The 25144-nt window shown below is 39.5% G+C and overlaps 1 protein-coding gene and 2 long non-coding RNA genes across 6 annotated transcripts in view; 2 read left to right on the top strand and 1 right to left on the bottom strand.

Moving 5' to 3' along the window:
- The window catches only part of LOC113623862 (uncharacterized), a 62330-nt gene extending 60646 nt beyond the window's left edge, over positions 1-1684 (top strand). The window contains exon 3 of the long non-coding RNA XR_003434099.1: positions 1143-1684. This is a non-coding gene — a long non-coding RNA (uncharacterized LOC113623862). The remainder of the gene's footprint in view (positions 1-1142) is intronic.
- Positions 1685-1789: 105 nt separating this feature from the next.
- Positions 1790-6203, bottom strand: LOC113623868 (uncharacterized). The gene is made up of 2 exons (XR_003434100.1): positions 5410-6203; positions 1790-3308 (listed from the first exon to the last, which is right to left on the bottom strand). It is a non-coding gene; the product is annotated as an uncharacterized LOC113623868 (long non-coding RNA).
- A 220-nt stretch (positions 6204-6423) lies between these two features.
- TIPARP (TCDD inducible poly(ADP-ribose) polymerase) overlaps positions 6424-25144 on the top strand; it is a 28879-nt gene continuing 10158 nt past the window's right edge. For 2 of the 4 annotated variants that reach the window (XM_027113419.1, XM_027113393.1), the window contains exons 1-2: positions 6424-6538; positions 9391-10347. In XM_027113419.1, the coding sequence (XP_026969220.1) occupies positions 9431-10347 (917 nt within the window). In that variant the 5' untranslated portion in view covers positions 6424-6538; positions 9391-9430. Of the gene's footprint in view, positions 6644-6736; positions 7090-9390; positions 10348-25144 lie in introns of those variants that run through there. The other 2 variants (XM_027113401.1, XM_027113409.1) reach the window with 2 other exon arrangements.

Here is a 25144-nt window from a genome sequence, read left to right as displayed (position 1 = left end):
TTCAGTGAATGGCTAGGATGTCCAATCTGCCAAAATCATCATATTGAGTTTGGACATTAGCATTAAAATTTATGCTCTGTACATGATCTTGCCCAGTGTGGCTGGCCAGGGCTACTGATGAATTAAATTCCTAAATTCTGTTTTTGTCACTGGAAACAGTGTTTACTGTAGGGATAGAGTACTGGTTTTACAGAGCCTGAACAGCAAGACTGGGAACTATTTATGGTCCAGAATGTTTTAAGACAATATAAAAAGTAGGGACAGGGAAGTTGTCCATGGAGAACAGATTCTGGGACTTGATGAAAATGAGCAGTTGGACACAATTTATCTGCTGCAGGGAATAGCTTTGTAATCAAACCTGTGCATAACCCTAATTATATCCTTAGGATAAATTTACACAGTAGAAATGCTGTTAACTCAGATGATCTCTGCATACAATTTTCAAGATCATCTTTAATTACTTGGGAATTCACTTATTTAAAAAGTAAACTTTTTCTTATTAAATTTAGGAGTACTTCAAGAAGAAACAATTGAGTTGCTTAACATTCTAAGGAATAATGATTCTAGATACTTCAAGAAATCTTGGTAATTCTCTCCTCTGACAATTTATAGTCAGGCTTAACTCTTCCTCACTATGTATTCTTAGCACTTTGCAGGTGTAACTCTATTATAGCACTTACCACACTATAGTGCATTTATTTGTTTTCCTGTTTGGCCATACCCTCCACATCTCCTTTCCCTCCCAGCACTTACCTACCCCTGCTCCAAGTCCACCTCCCCAACCCCAGAGTGTTTTAAACTCTGAACTCTTAAAGCAGCAGTGCCTAGAACATCTTCAAAGTGCAGAATCCTCTGCCCTCTGAGATTTTGATTCAGGAGGTCTAGGGTGGGGCTGGGGAATCTGCAGCCAACTTTCCCAGGTGATCTGGGTCGTCAGTTCACAAACAATTGACAGAAAGTAGGAATTATCTTAGTCATCATTGCATAACTAGTACCTGGTACATATACACCCAATAAATGAATAAACTGAATGAATGGCCTGGAAAAAATGTGGGACTTCTCTGAAGGAATCATTTCATATAGACCAAAACCAGTTACATCAGAAAGCACTTTGATTATGTGCTGTGTGAATTACTCAACAGGTCCAAAATGAAGGGGATGAAAGAGCACACTTGGCTGTCATGGATCCTGTGAAGATAAGAACAGTCCAGCAGATGATTGGGCAGTTTACAAATACAAATCTTGGCTAAACAGAATAGCTGGTGATTTGGCATAAGCGTTTTAGAATTCATCCTATTCATATTTTATCTGTATCATTTTCTAGTAAGCCTTCACTTTTCCTAGACATACGTACCTTGTTGCCTCATCAGAGGTGGAGAAAAAAAGTTTCAAGAAAAAGATTATAAATGAGAAATATTTTTAAACCTTGGAAATGGTCTGCAAAGCGAATATTCTGTCACTTTATGAAAATATGAATCTTAAGTTTACATTTATCAAGGCATGTTCATGTCAAGCTGTAAACCAACCTACCTCTGAGCTTTGAATTAATTCACCATTCATGCTGATGAAATTCTCTACTTTTAGTTGCTGTGACATATTCTCTAGTAGCTTTTTCCAGTCTTCTCCCACCAACACCATATTTAAGACCCACTTGAGGTAAATACATTTCAGCCAAAATCTTTTCTTACTCTAGGATCCAAGGGTGCAGAACTGCCTCTCAGGAAACTAGGAAATCTTCCTTCAGATACATTCCAGGAGTTGGCCCATTAGTAACAACATCAAGACAGAATTTTCAATAATAGGTTTTATGTTTTAAAACATCAGTAATTCAGTTGCATAATATCAATTCGTCTTTTCTTTCACTTTGAATACAGTACATACATGCACTTTGAGTTAGAAAATCAGTTTTCCTTATGTACATAGAAAAAATTATAGCTTGGACTTAGCACTCACAGATAAGGAATTGTCAATCTGCCATTTATGCAAATTGGCTGTGTTCTCAGAACAGCATTGCTAAGAGCCAAGGCCTCTCCTTTCAAATCTCAGGTCTTTAATGACTCTCTGAGTCATGCTAGTCAGTTTCCTTCTTGGTGTGGTAACCAGAAATGATTATCTTTCCACCAGAAGGTTGTTGGGGAATTAAGTATTACTGATAATTGTGAAAACAGAAAGGAAGAAAGAGTTATTAACACTTTGAAGCACGTATTCTGTTAATAAAAATGAAAACAGGAGGTCTTTGGTCACTTGAAATTTCAGGTGGTCTCAGCTTTTACATAAGTTGTTCATTGGAAGTGCTATACTGCACTGATCAGTCACGCTAAAGCAAATCCAGCAGACAAGGATAACAGAAATGATCAATAAAAGGAGTACATGGAAAGGTAATTAGAATATTTCAATCCTATAAGCATATTTAAAAGCAATTAAATGGCTTAGGGCCACATACAGAAAGTGTGCACATGCATATGCTATATATGTCGAATGTTATGTTTTGTCTTTTGTAGTTGTGAAGAGCGTTCAAATAGGAGCCACTTCTTACTGGATAATATTTAATCCAGTGACTTGAATGTAGTAGATACTCAGTGAATGAATGATTTTTTTAAAAAGTGAATTAAGTTCAGTGACAAGAAACGAGTTAGGTAAAACTTATTATAGTTACTTGGAATGTTAAACAGCTATTTGTTTAAAAGCTATTTGTTTCCATGTGTTAACATGGAAAACTGCTTATAATATAGTGTTAGGTAAAATAGGAATACACTGTAATGTTATTGTGAAAAACCTGTGAATAAAATAAGACAGCATAACTATAGGAAAATGTTAAAATGGGACTTGAGAAGTTTCAACTATGGGTAGTCTTATGTCTCCTCTCTACTTTCTATTTTTTCTTTAATAAACATGTATTTCTTAATCATATAATTTGGCATATCTGGAATTGGCAGCAAATGCTATAGGAGTTGATGTATTGCTTTGTGATAGCTCTTATATTTCTGACATACTAGATCATGCTGCTGCTGTCTAACTGGTAGAGCCTGCAAGCAGGAAGACTAGTTAGAAGATAACTTATGACAGTTTATGTATTAGCCAAGAATATGTTTAGCTACACATAACAGAAAACAGTTTAACCAAATTGGGGTTTATTTTTCAGACTTACTAAGTCCACGGGTAGCCACTCTAGGGCTGTTGCAGCCTGAATGACCCAGGCTTCTCCTCTCATTCTGCTCCAGGATCCTTAGCATAGACTTCATATTTTCCACATCATGTTCACCTTCATTCTTGTCATGAGGTTCCATCTCCATCTTCATGTTAATATTCTAGGAGGAAGAAAAAAAAGGAAGAAATGAATTGGGGTATATCTACATTAGGAAAAAAAGTTCTTTTTTAGACATCTTCACCGTGTGTCTAGAACTATATCCATGGCCACCCAAAAGTGTATGGGATCTAGGGAAAAGCATTTGCGGCTAGGCACATTGCTAGCCCTTCTCCTCAAAAAAAAAGTGTCAGGATCTTTCTAATAAGAAAGAGGTAACAAGCAATGTCTTTCCCTTCTTCTCATATAAGGAATACTCATCCCCTCCTTTAAAGAAAGAAAAAATCCCAAAGTCTCTGCAATGAGCTTAGAGTCCAAGATTCAGGAGTCCCAATGATGTGGAGTACTCCCCAGTAAGAGTGTGGATCCTCATGCACCGGCACCAATTTAAAAAGTTATCTGCCTCAATACTCCTATTAAGTAATGATGGATAGACAGGGTACATGATGTTGGTAAAACTCCTATTCAGAAAGGCGAAGATGGAAACACCCAGTGGTCACTGGTCCATAGAACATCTCCTATCCTGTTGGAAAGAGCAAAGATTCCACGCCCTTGCTTAATCAGTCAATTCCTGGTTCTGTTCTTTAGGAGGATCTTACTACTCCATTATATTCCAGGGATCACATCTGAGGCAGACAATGTGGAAGATACATTTTCTGGAGAAGTAAAATTCTAGCAGTCTGAGAAGTCTAGATCCACGAGTGGTGAGTCCAGAATCTGGTGCCATTTTTCCATTTGGGCCAATTGACACTCTGAAAACAGTAATGGAAAGGTTGAGAACTAGCTAGAGTTCTCTGTTGCCTCAAGGGGAGTAACTGGGGAGTGGAGGGTGAAAAATAAGTTGGATTCCAAAGAGCTACATCCTGGGAGTAACTTTTAATTATTAATCCTTGATTGGGGATTAAGGTGATCTGCTCTTAGTCTAAGCATCTCCCAATATTCATGGCCTCAAGCAGTCCCCCTCCCACATAGACTCTGAGCCGGGTAGTGTGACTTGCTTTGGCCAATAACACATTATTAAGCATAACGTAAGCAAAGGCTTGCATAGTGAGGCTTGTCTTCTTGGAATGCTCCCTCTTGGAACCCCAAGAGGGGTCCATGCTGTGAGGAAGCCCAAGTTAGCCACATGAAGAAGCCTTGTAGAGAAAAACCAGGGAATTCAGCCAAGGGCCAGAACAGAGGCCCAAGACATGTGGCCCTAGTTGAGCCAGGCCTCAGCCATCTGAGACACCCCAAGTGAGACTCCAGATATGGAGCAGAGATGAGCCATCTGCACTACGTCCTGACTGAATTCCTGAGCCAGAGAATCCCGGATCATAAGCAAACAAGAGTTGTTGTTTTAAGTCATAAGTTTTGGGGTCATTTGTTCACAGCAATAAATAACTGAAACACTGCTAAAAGAATAAAGAATGTATAACAAGTAACCTAATTGTTGAGAGGGAATAGAATTTAAAATACTTCAAAAGAAGGCATGAAAGGAAAGAAAAGAACACAGAACAGATGAAACAAATAGAAAGCAAACAGTAAAATTCTAGGAAATTCCATATGTGAGTAGGCACACATCAAGATTTTGTCTCAATACAATTTGTAAAGCCTGGAAATTCTTGACTTTTACTTAGTAGTCCCTGAATTCTGTCCATATCATTCTCACCTTAGTTTAAATGGCATCAAGGCACCTGCCCTGATGCCATTTGTAATAAGCCTGCTGGGGTAGGATACTACCCTTAATCTATTCTTTGCTGATATGTCACTCAGTTTGGTTTAGAACAGTTTAAGAAAGGCTTGGAACCCTAATATTTATTACTACAACCTCTTATTTTTTACAGGCTTCCATGTTTGGTAAGGTAATAGCTGACTTTTTCAACCCAGAATGCCTCCAAGTTACAGAATTAAGCCACTTTAGATTTCAGGCCACATGAAGAGAGTATCTCTTTGCGAGCTGTGTTCCTTTTTCTGCCAGCTGTTGGGGATACAGTCGTGATTAATTTTCTTTGATTTTGACCAGGGCCTCTCCCCCCGCCCGACACACACACATATATGGCGATTATATGAATTTAACGTAGTGTATGTTCCTCCACCGCTGAAAAATTATTCAACAGACTCACCATCCAGGGCATTTTACAATCCAGAAAGTATGGAAAATTCACAGGTGGTGTGTATTTTAGAGGTGAGTACATGGTGCTCCGAAAGCTCCATGAGGACAGGCAAGGTGTCTTGGCTGATCAGGGCTGTAGTCTAAGCCTACAGTTCACCCGGCATGCAATAGGCACTCGACAAATTTGTTGAATGAATAAACAAGTCTCTACCGTGTTTGTGGCCTTTAAGACACATATACGTGCTTCTACTGTCAAAACCCAAAGCTAGGTTTCCCTTCTGCAATGCTGAGAATGTTTCCCGTGAAACAGGAATGCGTGCAACCAGGTCGGGCAATCGCAGGCCATGGTGCGCCGCAGGGCCTGCCTGTGCGGAACGGGGCGGGCGACCCCGTCTGGCCGCAACGGCCATAGCAGCTGATCGCCTCCTCTCGGGGTCGGTGGCGTCAGGGGTAGGAGGCCTCTAGTGAGGAGGCAAATAAACAAAGCCAACCGCACAGAAACGGGTTGTTCCGTTTCACATCCTCCCTCGGGTGCCTGAGTTTCCTCCGAACAAAGTGACCCTCCATCTGTCTGCAGGTAGGTGGAGCCCGCCGCACGGTGCGAACCTCCCCTCCTCACAGCCACGCGATCCCAGACGCTTGCGGACGTAGACCCTCCGGGACCCAGCTGGCGGCGAAAGGACACGCCCCCTCCAGGGAGCACGGGGCCGCTGCACGCACACCTCGAGCGCGCCTCCCCGCGAGTAAGCGCGCATGCGCACGCGGGGCGGGCCGCCTACCCGTCACCCACTGAGCTCCTGGTCCCCTCACCCCACCCCAGCCCCCCTGCCTCTCAGGCTCCGCCTCCGCGACGGGGCTGCCGAGAGGAGGCGACCGGAAGCCACTTTAAAGCAGAGCTCGAGGTGACAGGCGAGCGAGCCGGGTCGGGAGTGCAGTCGCGGTTTTCTGCGCTCCCGGCGGCGGAATGGCCCGAGCGCCGCTCGCCGCGTCTCCGGCCTGCGACCCCTAGACTCCCGAGCCCGTCCCCCACGCCCACCCCCACACACCCCCCCCCCCCCCCCCCCCCCGGCGCGAACAGTGTAAGCCGGCGGCACCGCGACTCGGCTCCTGTGGTCCGTTTTCTCAGGCTGCCTGTTCAGGTAAAGGGCTCCGGGTGGGCTCTGAGGGGCCGAAGAGGGACCCTCGCTGGGAAGGCGGGCGCGGAAGGGGTCGCCGGCCTCGCTGCCGGCTTTCACGGATCCGGGGTGAGTGCTGTTTAGACTGCCTTTTTGTACTGAATTCACTCGGATCCCGTCAATATCAGGACGGCATTGGTTTACACTTCTTAGTCACTTCGGGCCTCTGGCAGGTGTATAAATTGGAGTTAATTCGCTGAAGGGTTTAGTCTGGGGCGCCGGCGTCTCCCCATTCCCACTGGGTCGGGGAGACTCGGGGGTGCGTCTGTGCGGTTGCCCCCGCTGGGCAGACCCTGCGCGCTCTGGGGCGCAGATCGAGGGGGAGGGCACGGCCGCTGAGAGGAGCCTTCCGGAGGACCCGTGTTCCGGCTGCAGCCCAGAAGTTTGAAAGCTGATTTCAGTTTAACTTTGAAGTCGTCGCCTTCCTCCCCGCCGGCCCGAGAAGCGCCCGCCGCGTTTCCTCGGCTCTTCTCGGGTCGAGCCTCCGAGCCTCGCAGGACGGTCTTCGCGGGAAGGTCGGTCGAGGAGAGAAAGAAATTAACTGTGGAAGGCGCCACGAGTGGCTTCTGGAAGGGAGGGCAGCCAGGGCGGGAGTCTCTCGTTGGGTGGGAGGAGGCTGGCCCGGGAGTGTGAGGGCAGGCGGGGGCAGGATGCTCGGGAAGACACGGGATGGGCCGCGTTGCGCGGAGTTGGTGCGGCCCGGGGGCCCGAGCTGAGCAAACTACCGTGGCCGGCAGGAGGCGTCGCTCGGACCCGAGCGTTGCGCTGCGCCCGGCCGGAGTGCTGAGTTTGGAGCAGGCAGTTTCCCCGGATGGTGCGAGGGGTCGGGAGTGCGCGAGAACCGGGGGCATCACGAGCTGAAGGGTAGAGCGGTAGGTCGCCTACAGCGGGGACTGGAGGAAGGTGTCCTTCCAATCTTTATTTCTCTGTTATGCAAACTAATTGAGGAACTAGGTTCTAGTGACTTCCCCACTCCAGCCACTCCTCCAGTTCTCTGCCCCTTTCTCGGTTTTATTTCTGAGGTTGACAGAGGGCAAAAATAGGAAAAGTTGTGGCGTGTGTGTATGCACCCGTATAAATGAACTGGGTTTCGTCTGTTTTGCCTTGATTGGGTGTGATAGGAGTGGTGTGTGTGTGTGTGTGCGCGCGCGTGTGGGGGAAGGCACAGGCCGGTTTGGTGTGGTGAAGAGGGAATACCACAATCTGTGCCAATTGTGCCTTGAGGCAAGAGCACCAAATGATGAATAATAACGCCTGGTTTGGCTGCTTTCCAGTTGATTTATGTCTTATGTCAAGTCTCTCCTTCTTCATGAAGCTTTCCCTAACAATGCCAGCTCACATTGAACTTTCCTTTTTCTACCTTTTTTTTGTACTTACTGTGTGCATTAAAACCTTGTTATAAAAAAAAAAACTTTGTTATATACTGTGTTTTTACTTTTTTTGAGTTTGATCATTAAGCACTTTTTACAAATGTACATTTATGAATCTCTCCAATTAGTTCTTTTTAATATTCATTTTTCTGGGTACTCAGTTTTATCATTTTGTCGCTATTGTTGACTCATAAAGCCTCACAGAACTAGGCATTTAATAGGTGCTTTTTCTTCAGTAATTCAGCAAAAAAATATTGTGGAGCACCCACTATGTGCATTGTGCCAGGCACTGTACTGGGTACCTGGGATGCATACTTGATGAAGTCACGAGTCCTTGCATCAAAGATTTCTTTCAGTCTGTTGGACAAGGGAGAAGATTAATTGCTCATCACCACCCCTTTACCACCTGGCACAATGCTCAGTAAATATTTTCAGAATTAGTTAATGAATGCTAGATTGTGGAGGAGACACCATTCATCATTTTACAAAGTTTTCTTTGCTTTTTACTTTAAGTTCCAGTTTCTTTCAAGGGGTCTGATTCTTTGAAGAAAGCACTTTTTTAGTCACTGAGTAGTTCTTTAGGGATCTGAAATTTGGTGGTTTTTTTTTTCTTGTGTTATTTTTCTATGCCTTCATTTGTCTTTTTGAAAAAATGCGTATATGTAACTTTTCTGAAGAGAAGGAGGCCCCTTTCTGTATTAGGAAGTTGTGTTTGGTTTCTAAAACAGTGTGCAATGGTTGTTGGTGATGTAGCTTCTGTTACTAACAAGCCCTGATATTCTTCTTCCAGTAGTGGTTATGTTTGGGGATTGCAAAAGTAGACCCTTAACATCCTTGGGGAATATATTGGAAGTTTCTGAATCTAGAAATGCTTCAGTAGGCTCTCTCCCATATAATATTTCGATTGAGAAGCCCCTGTTTCCTGAGTATATCCTTATACCCCAAATTCACTCACAGTTAACTTTGCAGTTTTTCCTGCGTTTGACAAACTTTTTTTTTTTAACAAAGAAATAGTTTTTGTCACCTCATGAGATAGGCAATACATAAACAACTGTGAAGAGAACCACAAAGCAGTAGAGATGTGGTTTCCCCACTGTCGTTAGATGCACTTATTTCTACCCCTCACCCTCCACCCCATTCTAGACTTACTGTAAACATTCATACCCCAGCAGAATTACAAGTCGTATATTAAGTCCACAAATAAATGTCAAGAGCCTATTGGAAGATACTATCTCTCTCTCACCTTATGTGTTGTGGGCTTTTGAATAACCTTGGCTGCTTTGGAGCCTTGATTTCTCAGTAAAATTTAAAACTGACCTGTAAAGGTGAAATACAGCATAAGAGGAATGATTTCAGGGACTTAGAGACTAGAACAAAACACGTTGATGAATGAATAGGATTCGCTTGTTGTCAGCTTGTAAATGATATTCTTTCTTTTCCTGGTAGGATTTTTTAGACTGAGGAGCAATTGGAGCTAATCCACATCATGGAAATGGAAACCACCGAACCTGAGCCAGACTGTGTAGTGCAGCCTCCCTCTCCTCCTGATGACTTTTCATGCCAAATGAGACTCTCTGAGAAGATCACTCCATTGAAGACTTGTTTTAAGAAAAAGGATCAGAAGAGATTGGGAGCCGGAACCCTGAGGTCTTTGAGACCAATATTAAATACTTTGTTAGAATCTGGTTCACTTGATGGGGTTTTTAGACCTAGAAATCAGAGTGCAGAAGAGAGCAGCTTACATGAATCTATGGTGAAAAAACCTTTGGAAATCAATCCATCGTGTCCACCAGCAGAAGACAGTATGTCTGTCCTGATTCCTGATGGAACAAATGTCGGGGGCCAGATACCAGAAGCCCATCCTACCACTGATGATCCTGAACAAGTGGTTCCAATCCAGGATCATAGCTTTCCACCAGAAACCATCAGTGGGACAGTGGCAGATTCTACAGCAGGGCACTTCCAGGCTGACCTTTTGCACCCAGTTTCAAGTGATGTTCCTGCTAGTCCTGACTGCATAGACAAAGTCACGGATTACGTTCCAGGGGTTTTCCAAGACAACAGTTTTACAATCCAGTACATTTTGGATACCAGTGATAAGTTGAATACTGAGCTCTTTCAGGACAAAAGTGAAGAGGCCTCCCTTGACCTTGTGTTTGAGCTGGTGAACCAGCTACAGTACCACACTCACCAAGAGAACGGAATTGAAATTTGCATGGACTTTTTGCAAGGCACTTGTATTTATGGCAGGGATTGTTTGAAGCACCACACGGTCTTGCCGTATCATTGGCAGATCAAGAGGACAACTACTCAGAAGTGGCAGAGTGTATCCAATGATTCCCAGGAGCACTTGGAAAGATTTTACTGTAACCCAGAGAATGATAGAATGAGAATGAAGTATGGGTATGTATTTATAACTACTTTAAAGCTATTATTAAATCCTATAGAGAAGGTAAAGAGGCTTTAGTAGGGTAGTTTCTTTCAGTAGTAACCTAACAGGTTTTTTTTTTTTTTTCTACTGTTATTCTTTTGGCTGTATGCTATCCTGATTTTTCATGGCAGTTGAATGCAGGCTATTTATCTAACCAGACAATGAAGGTTTTATGATTTGAACAATTCAAATGTCACTCTGTGCAATATGTGTGTGACTGAGAAGTTGCATATACATTGAGTGTTGTGAATCAAATACTATTTTAATCATACAGGAGAGCTTGCTTTTGAAAGAAAATCCACGGAGAATCTTATAAATTACGAATGCCTAACTTATCTAATTTTAAAGTTTTGTATATTGAGTAGTTCCTGTTTTTTAAAGGAAAATAGTATTATTTGGAGATTTTTGTGGCCCTTTTTACATTTTGAATAGTCCAAACAATTTTTCTGTGAATGATTGCGAAGTACCTCCCAAACTTCTGAATCATGCCCAAACATGTTAAATCTTTTTTAGTTTCCTTAAAGCTTTTTACCATTAATTTTATTATTCTGTTTATCTTACAGATAAAATAAATTGTTCCACAACTCAGGGTATTTTTTTAAACCTGAAAGAGTCTTACAACAGTGAGTGAAGGGAAAATTTATGTTAATGGACATATTTGTTTGTCATTTACATAAAAAAAGTTATTCTCATGTTTTTGTAGGCAAGATATGTATATAAATAATTTGGTTCTTTTATGGATGTCCAAGCATTATGTACTGATAGGGAACTGAGATTTCCACATCTCAGTTCTTCTTTAATGAACTTGAAAGTGGAGAAAATAATACTTGCACATGTAAAGTTGCTAGTGCAAAAATGGCTGTATAATAAGCATTGATCTTTATATTCCTAAGTTGTTTCTTCTGTAGTATAAAGGGACTTAAAATAGTAGGCTGACCATCCTAACCCAGAAGTTCGGGAGAAAAACTTTGTGGAGGGTCATCTTTGTTCACAAATAAGTCAGGTTACACTACCCAAGTGTCTGGAGAGTTAGAAGGCAAATGGTGGCAGTGAACCATTTTTATGTTGTCTAATTCTATTAGTTTTGATGTTAACCTTCTGTGTTCTAACAGTGCCAGAGCGTTGTTGGCATTACAGTAACCTGGTCTTTGTTTAACTTCTCTTGCTCCCATTTAGTATTAGCTAGGTGGTTTTCTTTGAATATTTCAGTTGTATAGTACACAGATCTATGTGTGTTTTTAGCAACTTAATTACCATGAGACTGGAATTTTGCGTCTTGTGTTTCAAAAGCGACATATGGAACAAGATGAGAAACAATATAAAGCCCAAGTTTAAAGGCGTTATTATGTAGAAAACCTCTTCGGATAAAAGTAAAGCTTATATCAAAAATGTAGTTCTCCTGATCATAAATGCATTCTCTTGATAATGTAAATGCATTCAAGATTCTGTCTTGCTTGGGTAGCAAAATTCTCAGATCCTGTAACAAAGCTAAGTACTTCTGACTTATTCTTTTTAGCCAGCATTGGAAGAGAGAAAAATGTTTTCCATTTTGTCTTAAAAATCTTTTTAATAAGGTATTGTCCGAAATCTCTGTTGCCCATGAGCTAGCAATTCTGATTGGTATGTCAAGGGTAATTAATTTTATATACTCTCAAAGCCACTCTAATCCTTCCATCTCCAGATTGCAAAACTGTGCAGAACAGTGGCCTCCCACTTCACTCTTATAAAGCAAATTTCCAGTCTGCTAAGTACTTCAGCATCTTGGTACATTAAGTTTCTCTGTTTGAATCGCTCAGGAAGAAACTAGCAGGATTATTGTCCAACACATTACGTTCTGTTACCTTGAGCAAGGCAAGACAGATATTTTGATTCCCAGAAAATCCAGGAACTCTTATGATAGCAGCACACTGAGTATTTTATCCTTTGGTAAAATTTCTTTGCTGAAGAATAGACACAGATAAAAGCCCATACGCATTCATTGTTGGATCAGTTATAAACTAGTTGCAGTGACTGCTTGATTTCCAGATCAGTTTTAAGGAAGTAAATTAGTGTTTATTTGACACTTGAGAGGAGAAGTATGAGTGAATTATTATACGTGGTTCTGCCCTGATAAAAATGGCAAAAAGTATTAACAGTTAATTACTAGTAAAGTGAAGTTCTTTGTGGACTACAGTAAGAAATGTTATAAGATTGTAGATAGCTAAATGTCAAAAATTAGGCTTTTGGGAAGTTGACCTGTAGTCATTGCAACCTGGTTTTCCTTGTATTCCAAAGCGATGTTGTGTTTCCTGGCAACAAGATGCAGATAACGGCATGTTGAGCCTTGCTGAGAGATTCACAAACAAGCTGGAGCAGCCCAGGTTCACATGGTTACCACATTATTTGGCTAAAGCTATTAATCTCTGTGGTCAGGCCTGTAAAGCTGGTCTATCTGTGCAGATTGCACATAACCAGGAAGTGTGTGTTCAGCTGTGTATATGCCCAAGTCGAACCAGTCTTTAGATTCAGGAATAATGAATGGCAGTTGTTTATCCCACTTGTTTTCAGCAGTTTATATGACTTGGTAAATCATTATTATATACTATACCCATAATAGTTCATTGTGTGGAACTTGGGGAAAGTTCATAGTACTGAGTCTCTAGCAGAGACAAAAGTTCATAGTTTCAAACTGTGTAGATAAAATTCTTTGGTTTTTGCAAATGGATTTAACATCTAATTTAATCCAAATTAGATGTGCAGTGTTCATTTTATTCTCAAGAGTGAATGGAAGGAAAGTTGAGCTAGATAAGTTCACAGGTGCCTTCCAACTCCTTAGTCAAGATGCTTAGATACTAAAAACACATGTAAAAACAGGATTTTAATAATAAAATCCTACTTGGTTCATTATAATGAAATTATTTTAATTACTCTTTTCCAATTTTGCCTTCACCCCAAATTATACCATTCCACTTTGCTTTCTCATTCCTTTTGTACATCTGCAAAATCAACTGGAAAGTAGTTGTATGTATGAACTCCCCATATTTAGATGCTAAGGCTTTTGCACACGGGATGGGCTTTGGAGAATTTCCAAATTCCAGATAAGCAGTTAAGAAAACAACATCGAATGTTGTGTTTTCCATTAAGAAAACATAGTCTCTGACAGTTTAGGCACTCATCCTTAGTAGAAAATGATATTAAATGGCAGGACTAAGCAGTTTTAAAAGGGTCTCGGTAGCTGTGCGGAATACTGTTGTGGATAATTGAAATTGTGGAGGATGTGCAAATCTCCCTTTAGCAACTGCGACCACCATAGGTTTTCACATTCCATTCATTTTAAAGTGTGCCAGAATAGTCTTCTAGTTATTATCGCCCATAAGGAAGAGGCACTGTGCTGACCTTATTTTGTAGGTAATTTCACCTACTGTGAAAATATGACTCGTGATTATTTCTAATTCTGAATTTCCTGCAAAGGGGGGAGGATGAAGAAGAAAGTTGCAAGCTCTGACTCCATGGTTAATTTTTCTCAGAAGACAGTGTTCTTTTCCCCTCTTTAGAATTAAAGCTTATTGATAAAAAAGGAGTTTAAATTTTATAGCTTAAGCCTAGAGTGTTGTCATAGTCTTAGCTAATTAGTTTTGAGTGATTTTGATTGCTGGTGGCTCTTAGAAGTTTTTGTTCTTTTAAAAACTGTCCAAGGGACAATACCATTAGAAGACTTCACAGGAACTCTGAAAGAAGACAAGGAGAATTGCATATTAGTGAAAATAAAGAGCATATGCTGTTCATTTCTATATGACTTGCAGAGTGGATTATCTAAAGTAGAGCAAGCTCCTGACTGAACTCTACTGGAATAGTTAAATTAGCCAAGTTAGCTCTGGCCTGCACAGCTGTGATGATGTATGAACTAACTCATTATGTGTTATTGATAATACTGGAGAGAGGAGAACAGCTGAAACTTACTATGCCTTGTGACTTTCTGGTATTTCTTGAATATACACAGCTGGATGAGTTTGAATTTATTTTAAAAATTCCTGCCTAAGAGAAAGCAAGAGCCCCATAAGCAAGAACTGTGTTTGAAGTGACTTTCAAAATAATGTGCCTTGTGCTTTAGGAGAGAGCAATCCAGTGAATTATTTTCTGTACCTCTTTATGATGCTATTTACATATGAAATAAAACTAATTGGCTTCTGTCTATACTAATCCAGGGAAGTTAATGGGTCTGTGTAGAGCTGTCATGGGAATCAATAGCAATCATTCATTTATTCCCTTTCTAAGCAGATTAGACTTTTTGAAGCAGCTGTCACCTGGCTTCAGGTTGGGGTCAGTCTGTTCCTGATATATTCATGGTAATGAAAATGAAGCTTGCAAAGATGTGTAACTTTTAAATCAGACAGTTGGAGGAGATAACTTACAAGGTTATCTCACAGTTCCTAAAAATAATTGCGTGATACATTCATTATACATTTTATTGTTGAGTTGACTCTAAAGCTTTTACTTTTTATTGTAAATAAACAGAAAAAAATAACTCCATTCAGCGTTTAAAACTTCATTCTGCATATGTGAACGTGCAAAAAATGCAACTTTTGACTGATTACTGTGCTCCTGTAAAACTACTTCCATTGTTACACTAGAATTTCTAGATTCTAGATTTGCATTCTACCGTAAAACAAAGGTAAATTCATAAATTCCATCTGTGTGCATCTTTGATCTTAGTGATCCTTAGTTTCATATTGGGTTTGGGGGGGCTATTTCTAAAGGGTGTAAAGCAGTATGTAGCCCTTACAAACCTTGACTACTTATGGAATTCTACTAAAATCCAGCCATTTGAGATGGTGACTGTTTTCCTATGGCCTCTTATATCTCATCCCCTGATTTGAGACCACCAGATTCTGCATCCTTTGTCTGATGGTAATAATTTTGATCACATTTAAAATAGGACCTGAGATCCTCTTAACCTAGGTCATCAGCCTTTGATAATTACCAGTATCCTGTTTGTGAGTTGTAGTTGCCTTTTTGTGGAAGGAAAGCTTAAGTACTTTTGAGTTACAAGATGATTCTTGATTATCCTGGAACAACTTTCTGTAAGGCTGGTTCAAATTGGACACTGGTAAGTTTTGTAAGAAACTCCCTTTGTAAAAGCAGTAGAGTTTCTCTTTTAAATAAGTCTGAGAGTCTTAAGCTAAAAGGAAGTGAATATGAATGATATTTGTATCTTTGGAAGATACCAGAGTGCTGAGGATTGAGCCATTTTGTGTTTCATTCTGGGCTTGAAATCGTTAGGTAATAGCTTAAGCCCTTGAGGTAAACTGTACTTTGCAACACCATAAACAGAAACTGTACAAAAGAATAAAATATTTCTAATTAAAGTTCATTTCTAGGAGCAAACAATTCATGTTTTTAAATATGAAGGAACTCCCTTAACAAAACCAAATATTATTTTTGTATTTATGGCAGTGCTTTCTAGGGATCAGGGATCATACTGCGCAGACTGGCCTCTATTTAAAATCCCTGTAAGTGTTAAACGTAATCCAGCCCAGTCCCCAACACATTAACTGAAAGCCTCAAATTTCTAATGTAGATGAATTCCTTGTTAATAGGGGGATTTTAAATTACAAGGGATAGGTTCTGAAATACATTTTGAAATCTTTGAAAATAAAGGATTTTACGTAAAAATAAATTCCACTTATTTAGCTTGGTAGTTTGATATATATTTGATTTGTGCAAAAGATAGTATTGCAGTCTTGTTCTGAATAAATATGACTAATTCTGTGATCAGGCACTCAAATTTTAGAAGTTGCTTGTATTAATAAACTTCTGATTATGAAAATTCCAATTTTCCTTGCTGACCTGTCCAGTCGCTGTTGCTAAGACAAGCATAGAAGGGAGTTAACTGAGCATTCCTGTTTGCCGTGACCACACCACAAAATGTGTCTGTCTCCTCCATCTTTCTCTGCTATTGCTGTTTACTTACTGGTAACACCCACTTGACCAGTAAAGAACCTTTGCATGGTCATCACAATGAAAGGATAAGCATGTATGAGAGTGGGAATGCTAGAGCAAGTGTTTCTTTTCACATTCTACAGAAACCAGTGATTTGCGAGTATGTGTGCCACAAAATGTTGTGTAAGGAGTGTATTAGAATCCCTCGTGACTAAGTTATCTGAGAGAGAGATCGGGAAATTTGTATTCCTTATGCAAATAGATATCCTTTGTTTTGGTGCTATTGCTTCTGAGCTTAAGGAAGAATTTGTGAATAGTCTTATGTTGAAGCTTAGCACTTCTCATAAAGATTGGAAAATGTTTAGTTTAAGCCACATTTACTGGAATTTCTCTTTATTACATTAATTTTTTGTTTCCTTTTCGGATTAAGACATTCTTAAACTGTCCCTCTCATTTGACATATAGCCATAGAGTTTGTGTGACTTTCTTTGCTCTAGGTTTTTACCAGCACTGAATAGTCAGGGAAGAATGACAGGGGTAGGGGTCCCAGGGTGAACTTTGCTTGCAGTGTAGTACATGTGCTTTCAGAATCTTGCCTGCACCCTGTGATCTTCAAAGCTCCTGCAGCTGATCTGGGCATAGGGAGGGCAAATGGCACAAAATACTTTAAGTAATTTCCTGCTGCGGTTGGTCTTTGGTTTCTGACTGTCACCTGGCTTCGCTCTTTCATTTCCAGGCATTGTGAGAATAAAAATAAGCACAGGAGAAATACCAGGTTTGCCTTCCGAGGTAATAAAAGAAAGACATCGTTGAATGGGGGGGGTAGAGTATGTGAAACAGGAGGAACTTTGCTTGCTTGCCTTCTGATGTTCGGATTGTCAGAAATGCTGCCACACATCAAAAACTTTGTGTAAAGTCTTCTATTGATACAATTAATTTGTTACTAAAAATTAATTTAGACTGTCTTAACTAATCGATAAAATTGAAGGAAACTTGGCTTTGTAGAATCTCTCTCCCCTAGGAAAAGTTACTGACTTAAGACCCTTTTGAAAGGTTTTGTGGTCATAGTTTACAAAACCTAGACAATAAAAAAAATTCTCTTAATATGTTTTCTGTAGGAAGTTTTTATTTTTCTTTCGGAAATTTGCTTTAAAAACTCTCAGTGATAAATTCTTTATATAGTTTGTATACATTTAAGTCTCTCATGCTAAGAGCCTCTTAGTTATATCTGGGTTCTCATGATAAGCCATCAGTGAGTATATTTTTAATTTGGTCACTTATCAATTAGTTTATCTGTACTAATTGGGGAAAAAGACACGGCAAAATTTTAAATAAAAAGGATTTGTTTATAATTTTAAAAGTCAATTCAGAAATAAGCTAATAGATTGTATCTTACTAGGGGTTATTAGGGGATATATTTTATGATAATTGTAATTAGTATTTCATTTATGTGTAAATGAGTTCCAAATTGTTTGAAGTTATTTGAAAACAGTTATTTTTAAGAAATTTTAGCATTTGCATATAACTGATTTTATAATTATGTAGAAAAGTTTTATAAGTAAATATATTTCAGCCCACTTTAAACGTCAAATTTCATATACACAAAATTTAATTAATCAGCTGAGAACACAGCAGACATTTTTTATTGTCTACTTTGAGACAATTAACCTCCTTTCTTGATAGAAACCTCTCAGTTTTAAAAATATTTCACTTAAAGGGGATATTTTCTATTCTTCCTAAAAAACAATAACTGCATAATTTAAGGTAGTATAAGGCATGATACATTTCTTTTTAATCTGTTGCATGCTTTCTATCCCAGCTGTTCTTGTAGAAGTTGTTTCACTTCCTTTTCAGGCCATGGTTGAGAAGTATGTCTCACTTAAGTTACCTTCTAGGAGTCTCAGGACATGTGACTGAACTGGGATAAAAGTTAAGGCTATATGACATTTTTGATGTCTTCAGTGTGCAAATTTAAGCCCGTGCCTCCATAAATAGCAGTGAGATCTTTTGATCTTATAAGCATAATTTTTATTTATGGAAGATTTTAGGCTTATCCACATTGTATTCAAAAGTTCTTTTGTATTCTTTGCTTTGAACTGATAGTTTTGTAATAAAAAAAAAAGCCCAACGTAACAGTATTCTAGTAGGTTCTCTTCCTCAGGTGGCTATTGTAATTTGCTTTAAGTGGTTGTATGGGGTAGAGAGGACTTCAATGTATGATATATTTAGGGGTTTAGGAAACAGGTGTACTCACATGGCTGTGTCTTAGTACAAAATTTTTTGAGAATAAACTGTTACACGTATTTGTTTACTTCCCCACATGCTTTTGGAGAATATAGAATAATAAAAGCTTAAAAACAAGTATCCTTTCACTTAGAAAGCCTACCTCACTGCCTTTTTTCTCCTATTTCTTATCCTCTTGTTTCTATTTCACTGTGTTCACTTCTAGAATCACTTTAATACCACAGATTATATGTCTGACAATTTGTAAATCAAACATGGGGTTTACAAATAAATGTGGTTCCACACAGCATCCACTCATTAACTTACTGCCTTCTCATTCACCTGTTTCGAAGATGTCCTAGGAGGGACCAAGAGAGCAGCACCCACAGCCAGAAGTTTGCCCTAAGAAAGTTGATCCCCAGAAACTCATTGACTCTTAAAGTACGGAATATTTTTACCTACCCAAAAATCTTTTGAGGTAAATCCATGAACCAGGTTTAATGTTAATTGTTTTACGGAGTGATCTAAAATCTCAGTAATCCTGCCTTGAATAGGTCAGTGTCTCCTTAGAGGTGGGCAGGTTTAGTTGTGAGTCAACATTTGATTCTTAGTCTGCTCATAAGTACTGAGGGCCATATGCAAAATAATTAAAAAAAAAAAAACTCCCAATTTTGATTTGTAGGTATGTCTGTGCCTACAACTACTTCTGGATACAAAGGGGAAATACCCAGTTGTTACCAGGGCCCAATGTCATAGTGTAGAAGTTAAGTAGAGAATTTTAACCTCTGGTACATATTGAAAGATATTGCTTTGTATATAGGCAACATACAAAGATAGATAATTTTATAGATAATTTTTATTGCCTCCCCAGATAGCTCTGTGCTATTTATTCGAGTCAGTGTTAACAAAAGTCTTAATTAGTAACAGAATAAATGACAGTTACTATGCTTCTAAAACAGAAAGAGTACATAGTCCTCTGAAGTTTAATAACTACACTGCTATCACAAAGTATGTTGGTATTATATATGCCATGGCTTTGATTCTCATCACCTTGTAACATATTTGAAGGGATCTATAAGCTGCCAGATATTCCAACATTGCTAAATGAGTTCCTGGAAACATCAAAGCCAGGTATCAAAAGCCAGCTATATTTCGTGCGCCTGTGAAATTTCTTTAGCAGCAGCAAACATACCCCATCTGTCATGCCTGTCTCAAGTCTGTAGCAGAAGAGCCTAAATACTCTCCATATTGCATTTGATCTTTATCCTTCTATCATTATGACCCTTAGTTTGGGGAGACATTTTCACTTTACATCACAGTAATAAGTAATTGTGTCTGATTAATCCAGCTATGAGGGTGGGTGTTGATTAGTTTGAGGTCACAGGTTTATCCTTGTAGAAACCAGTTAACTTTTATGGGCAGGAAGCCAAGGTTCCGAAGTCTAACCCACCTGGTTAAAACTGTACAGAGTAGTGTCCAGAAAACTTTATACTTAATTGACCTTTGCTGAAGTCTGAGTTCTATATCTTATTTGCATCATCTTCCCACTTAAATGTTTTCCGTCTCCTGTGTCCCGTTTCATTTAATGGCACCATTATCCAGTCATCCAGATCAGAAACATGGGACACATTCTGGACCCTTTCTACTCCCTTCAGCCCCTCCATGCAGTTAGTCTAACTCTTAAATACTCTCAAATCATCCCCACTGTTACCTCCTGAGTTCTCTACCATCATTTGCTTTATATGCAGTTCTAGTAGCTATAGGTGGCTAAGCATAGAATAATAAATATTAATAATAAACATGCTAATAAATATTTAGCAAATAAGGGCCTGTCTCCACCCTTCCCCCACCGTCCTCTACCAAAAATAAACAAATCAGTCCTCCATACCACTACTGTTGGAGTGATGTTTATAAAAAAGCAAGTCTCTGACCCTTTTTGAAACCCACCAGTGATTCCTACTGCCCACAGAATCAAGTCCTAACTCCTTAACCTAGCATACAAAGCTCTTCATTATCTGGCCCCAGCCAGCCTATCCAGTCCAGTCTTATCTCTTATCATCCCACTCACACACACATACACCCTCACCTCCCACATGAACTGCATGTGCTGCTCACTCTGGGTCTCTTGTGCCTCGCTTGGTTGGCTTCTACACATGTCAGTCACTCTGCTTGTGGTGACTCTCATTGTCTGCCTGGTGGCTGGCCAAACTTGGTTCCCATTTCATCCATTCTGGGACACCTTCCTTGACCAGCTTGCGTGACCCCTTTCCCAGCACAGTTAGGCCCTCTGCCTCTGGATTGTTCCAGACCACCTTTGTGCCACATTTCACACTGTGCCACAGGGTTTGCTTGTCTGTCTCTCTCCCCACTGACTTTGGGTATTTTGCTTTTTTCATCTTCTTATCCCAACATGTAGTCCAGTGCCTAATCAGTGTGTCTACTTAAGATTACTTTCGTTTGTTTTCAGTTGTCACATTTCTTTCTTGGTTTCAGACAGTTTATAGAGAAATTGCCTAAAATGGTTACACTCTCCTGAGCTCCCAAATGCATAGTCCCAAGAACTATTTATCCAGCAAAGAGATCATGTCCTGACTAATTTCTGTTTCATTCCGCAACTATTCTTTAATAGTTTTGGTTTTCATTACGGCTCTATTATTTATATCGCAGGCCTTTTTTACTTTTTAGTATCTGAAATATACATAGAAGAAATGATGGTGTGTGGGGCAGACTTTCTGACTTAGTGTGGGTGTTGGTGCTCTATGTGTTAATAATATATGTTGGAAATGTTGGTATGTCAAGGTATTTAAGTAGGAAGAAAACCACTGTTAGAAAGCATCTAAGTTATGAGAATGGGTGTTCTTTTCAGAATTTTTAATTAGTTTTGTATCTGGATTCTTGTATTGGTATATGTAGTGGTATGTTTGTTGGTGAAGCATGTGGACACAGAATTGTTAATATTTCAGCAGTTCATGTTCATTCTTCCCATCAAAACAAAAATCAGCAATCTGTTCACAATATTTTTTTTAATTCATCATGATAAGGTTATATTTTGGGTGAGTCCAGATTGATTGATGGTAGCCACATGATATATTTAACGAAATCTAAATCCTACTGCGCAGTGGCTATCTCCCATACTCACTCTTTTCTGGCCATCCCTCAGTAGGGCTACCATTAAGTCAGATAGGGTTCTCATCTGCCAGGATGATTGCATCTTGCCTTTGTGAAGCCATATCCTCCCCACCTCCACCCCCATTCTAGCACTGTCTCTGTTGCTCAGTTTTTACACATCCTGTATTTACTACTTTGACCTTTTACCACAATCTGCTCAATACTCTAAATTCCAACCTTTATTTAAGGCTCTGAGACCCTGGACTTACCTCCTTAGCTCATGGCCCGACATCTCTCACAGTGTCTGTTATATATCCTGTTCACATTTGCTCATCTCTTATGTACCCTTGTTTAGGTTTCCTTTTCCAGCTCCCTGTTCCTGTCCTTCCCTGTCCCTACGCTTCAAGCAAAATACTGGAAGAACTCTTTTTTTCTTGTTCTTCCACACAACCTTCACTTACTGGTAATTATTTCCTATTAAACTATTCCTAAAATTCTTTCTCTTACAGAAAGCTATCTTGAATTGATACTGAAAAGCCTCTTACTTTTCCTGAGCTTTATCCATTCCTGGAGGAGCAGCCATCTCCTCTCCCATAATGCTGCATTATTCTGTTCTTTGTCCTCTCATTCTATTCTTTGTCCTCTCATTCTTTGTCCTCTCATTCCTAGAGTGTACTTGCCACCGATGAGTTTAGATAGGCAAATGTACTGCTTCTTTGGTTTTAGATTTTGTTAGTTATTTCCCTCTTGAAGCCCTGGAAGTCAGGGACTACATCTGCTTAATTATTTGTGTATTGCCTTACAGCTCACCATCACCATTTCCACACACACGACTCATAACTGCTTTCTGGTAACATGAAACAATGGCTTGATAAGAGTGGTAAATGTTGAACATTTGGCATTCGTGTTGCATGAATTTTACACTGATGCACATTGAGGAGAATAAAAACTCTTGGCTTTGTTTTTGTTTTGTTTTGTTTTGTTTTGGGCTGCATTGTGTCTTTGTTGCTGCACACAGGCTTTCTCTAGTCGCGGCAAGCGGGGGCTACTTTTCTTTGCAGTGTGCAGGCTTCTCACTGCGGTGGCTTCTCTTGTTGCGGAGCACGGGCTCTAGGCGCGCGGGCTTCAGTAGTTGTGGCACATGGGCTTCAGTAGTTGTGGCTCACGGGCTCTAGAGTGCAGGCTCAGTAATTGTGGTGCACGGGCTTAGTTGCTTCACGGCTGTCGGATCTTCCCGGACCAGGGCTCGAACCCATGTCCCCTGCATTGGCAGGCGGATTCTTTAACCACTGCACCACCAGGGAAATCCCGGCGTTGGATTTTTTAAGGATTCCCTGTTTAAGGGAGAACAGGTGGTAAAATTAATCTTATAAAAAGATAATGTTTTTCAGATTTGTTGTTTTGTCTCTGTCAAGTCTACTAAAGCATATTGAAAATCAAATAGAGCTAAAACAGTACTTTGATACATCAATCCACAGAACAGTTGATTGTAGTAAATTAGGATTTGTCATAAAAATTTCATAATGCCCAAAGGACTGAAGTACACAGAGAACGTAGCAAAAGCTGCAGTTTTAGATATCTTTCTCATGCACATCATTATCTATGAAGTCTCAATAATACAGGAGTAAACAGAAATTGCTAGAGAGATGTCCAGAATAAAATCTGATACTTTAATAGCAAAAAGCATTGGCTGTTTATATTATAATGTATGTTATTAACATAATGACTGCTCTTCTAAGAACTCCAGAAAGAAAATACTGAGGATTTATTAACTCATAATTGGGAACAGTTACTGGGAAATAAACTTAAAATAGGAAAATCTGTTTAGAAACTGGAAATGATCTTAACAGGGAGAAGGAGGTTAATATCTCTCCACTCAGTGATAACATCAGATTCTCCTAAAGTTAAGGAAAAATTGTTTAAAGCAACTTGTTGTGAAATTTAATTTAGATATAGGGGTTCCAGTTTTCAGTGTTTTTCTTTTTTGAAGAATTTCCCAGAAATGTTTTTTAAAATTTTGGATTAAGTATTCCTTTTGACCATAAATAATTTTAAACAAAGTAGTGTTCAAATGTGATGTAAACTACATTTTATTGTCTTCTTCCCATTTCACACTTAAAATTATATGTTCCGTTTAAGACTACATCCTACTAGTTAGGTTGAAATTAGGTATCCTAATCCTAACTTGAAATTAAGCAAGAAATTAGGGTTTTGGGAAGCTTTTTAGGAATTTTTTAAGGAACATACTGCTTTTTACAAGTTATGTGCTCCATGGCACCATCAGTTGGTATATGACTTTTTTTTTCTTTTTTCAAATAGAACCTGATTCACAAATTGTGAACATTGGGGTGGAGGGTGGGAAATACTTTCTTTCCTCATATTTGCCAGGGTGTTTAGTGAGAGATGTTAATAGGTCTTCATGAGTAAAAGGGACAGAGCACTGTCATAGGTTTAGAAGAGTACCTTCTAGCCCTCATCATGGTACTTCAATATATCTACCTTAGCATATTAAAGGGACTGAGGAGTGGCTGCAGTAAGTAAATCGTTTAACTTTGTGTAACCAAGTTTTTCAAACTTTTGACCACAGAATGCTTTTTGCCTAGAATACTTATTAACAGTCCTTGAAACAAATGTTCGAAGAGCAGTCTGGAGCATCATACTAACCAACAAAACCCATAGATCAAAATTAATACCTTTTTCAAAATCTTGATTTACTGAAAGGAAATATGTTAATTACTGGGAATATCTGTCCAAACACCTGGATTTCACCTGAGCCAGTTCTGAGTGCCACTGGATCTGGAGTATTTGGATGTGTGTTATAGACAGTCATTTAGAAATCTGTGGTTGAAGAATGTATTTGGAAGCTTAGTCACTCTGCTTATATCTGTGATGTTATTATTTTATGTCTTCTTAGGGGAATTTTGAAATATACATGAAGAGAGAAAAATAAAATGAACATTTTGCCATTAACGGTTTAGATGTTTCAAACACTAGATGAAGTTCCATTAAAAAAGGAACACGTTTTTTAGACCACCCTTTATAATTTTTTAAGTGATTCTGATTTATATAGCAGGACCTACACACACACACACACACACACACACACACACACACACACACGTAAAGTGCTTATTAAGCAGCAGCAGACCAGATAACAGAATGACGAAACTATTCTCATAGCTGAACTTTACAGTAATCCAAACTATTTTTTCTCATGTTTCGTCAACTTTTTTTTCTACCCACAGGATAAAGGACAATATTAATGTTGGGTAGGTAGATTAGCAGTACTTGCCTCATCTGGGGTCATTTTATTTTTCCTGTCTTTCATCAGACAATATTGTGTATTCCTATGTTGACTTACGAAAACTGATGCCTCTTGAAAAAGAGAAGTTCATTTCTCTCTCTGCTTTCTGTGGCAGCTTCATCTTAGAGCTGACTCCCTGATTGGTTGAGACCAGGTTTGGCTCATCCCACTGTGGTAGGGAGGGTGGGACTGTGTTGATTGGTTTAGGCCTGTGA

Source organism: Aethalodelphis obliquidens, unplaced genomic scaffold (genome assembly GCF_003676395.1).
Source record: "Aethalodelphis obliquidens isolate GAN/ISIS:26980383/991018 unplaced genomic scaffold, ASM367639v1 scaffold1, whole genome shotgun sequence".
NCBI classification, from domain to species: domain Eukaryota; kingdom Metazoa; phylum Chordata; class Mammalia; order Artiodactyla; family Delphinidae; genus Aethalodelphis; species Aethalodelphis obliquidens.
The sequence above is the reverse complement of the archived record's forward strand: the minus strand, read 5'-3'. Positions and strand labels throughout refer to the sequence as shown.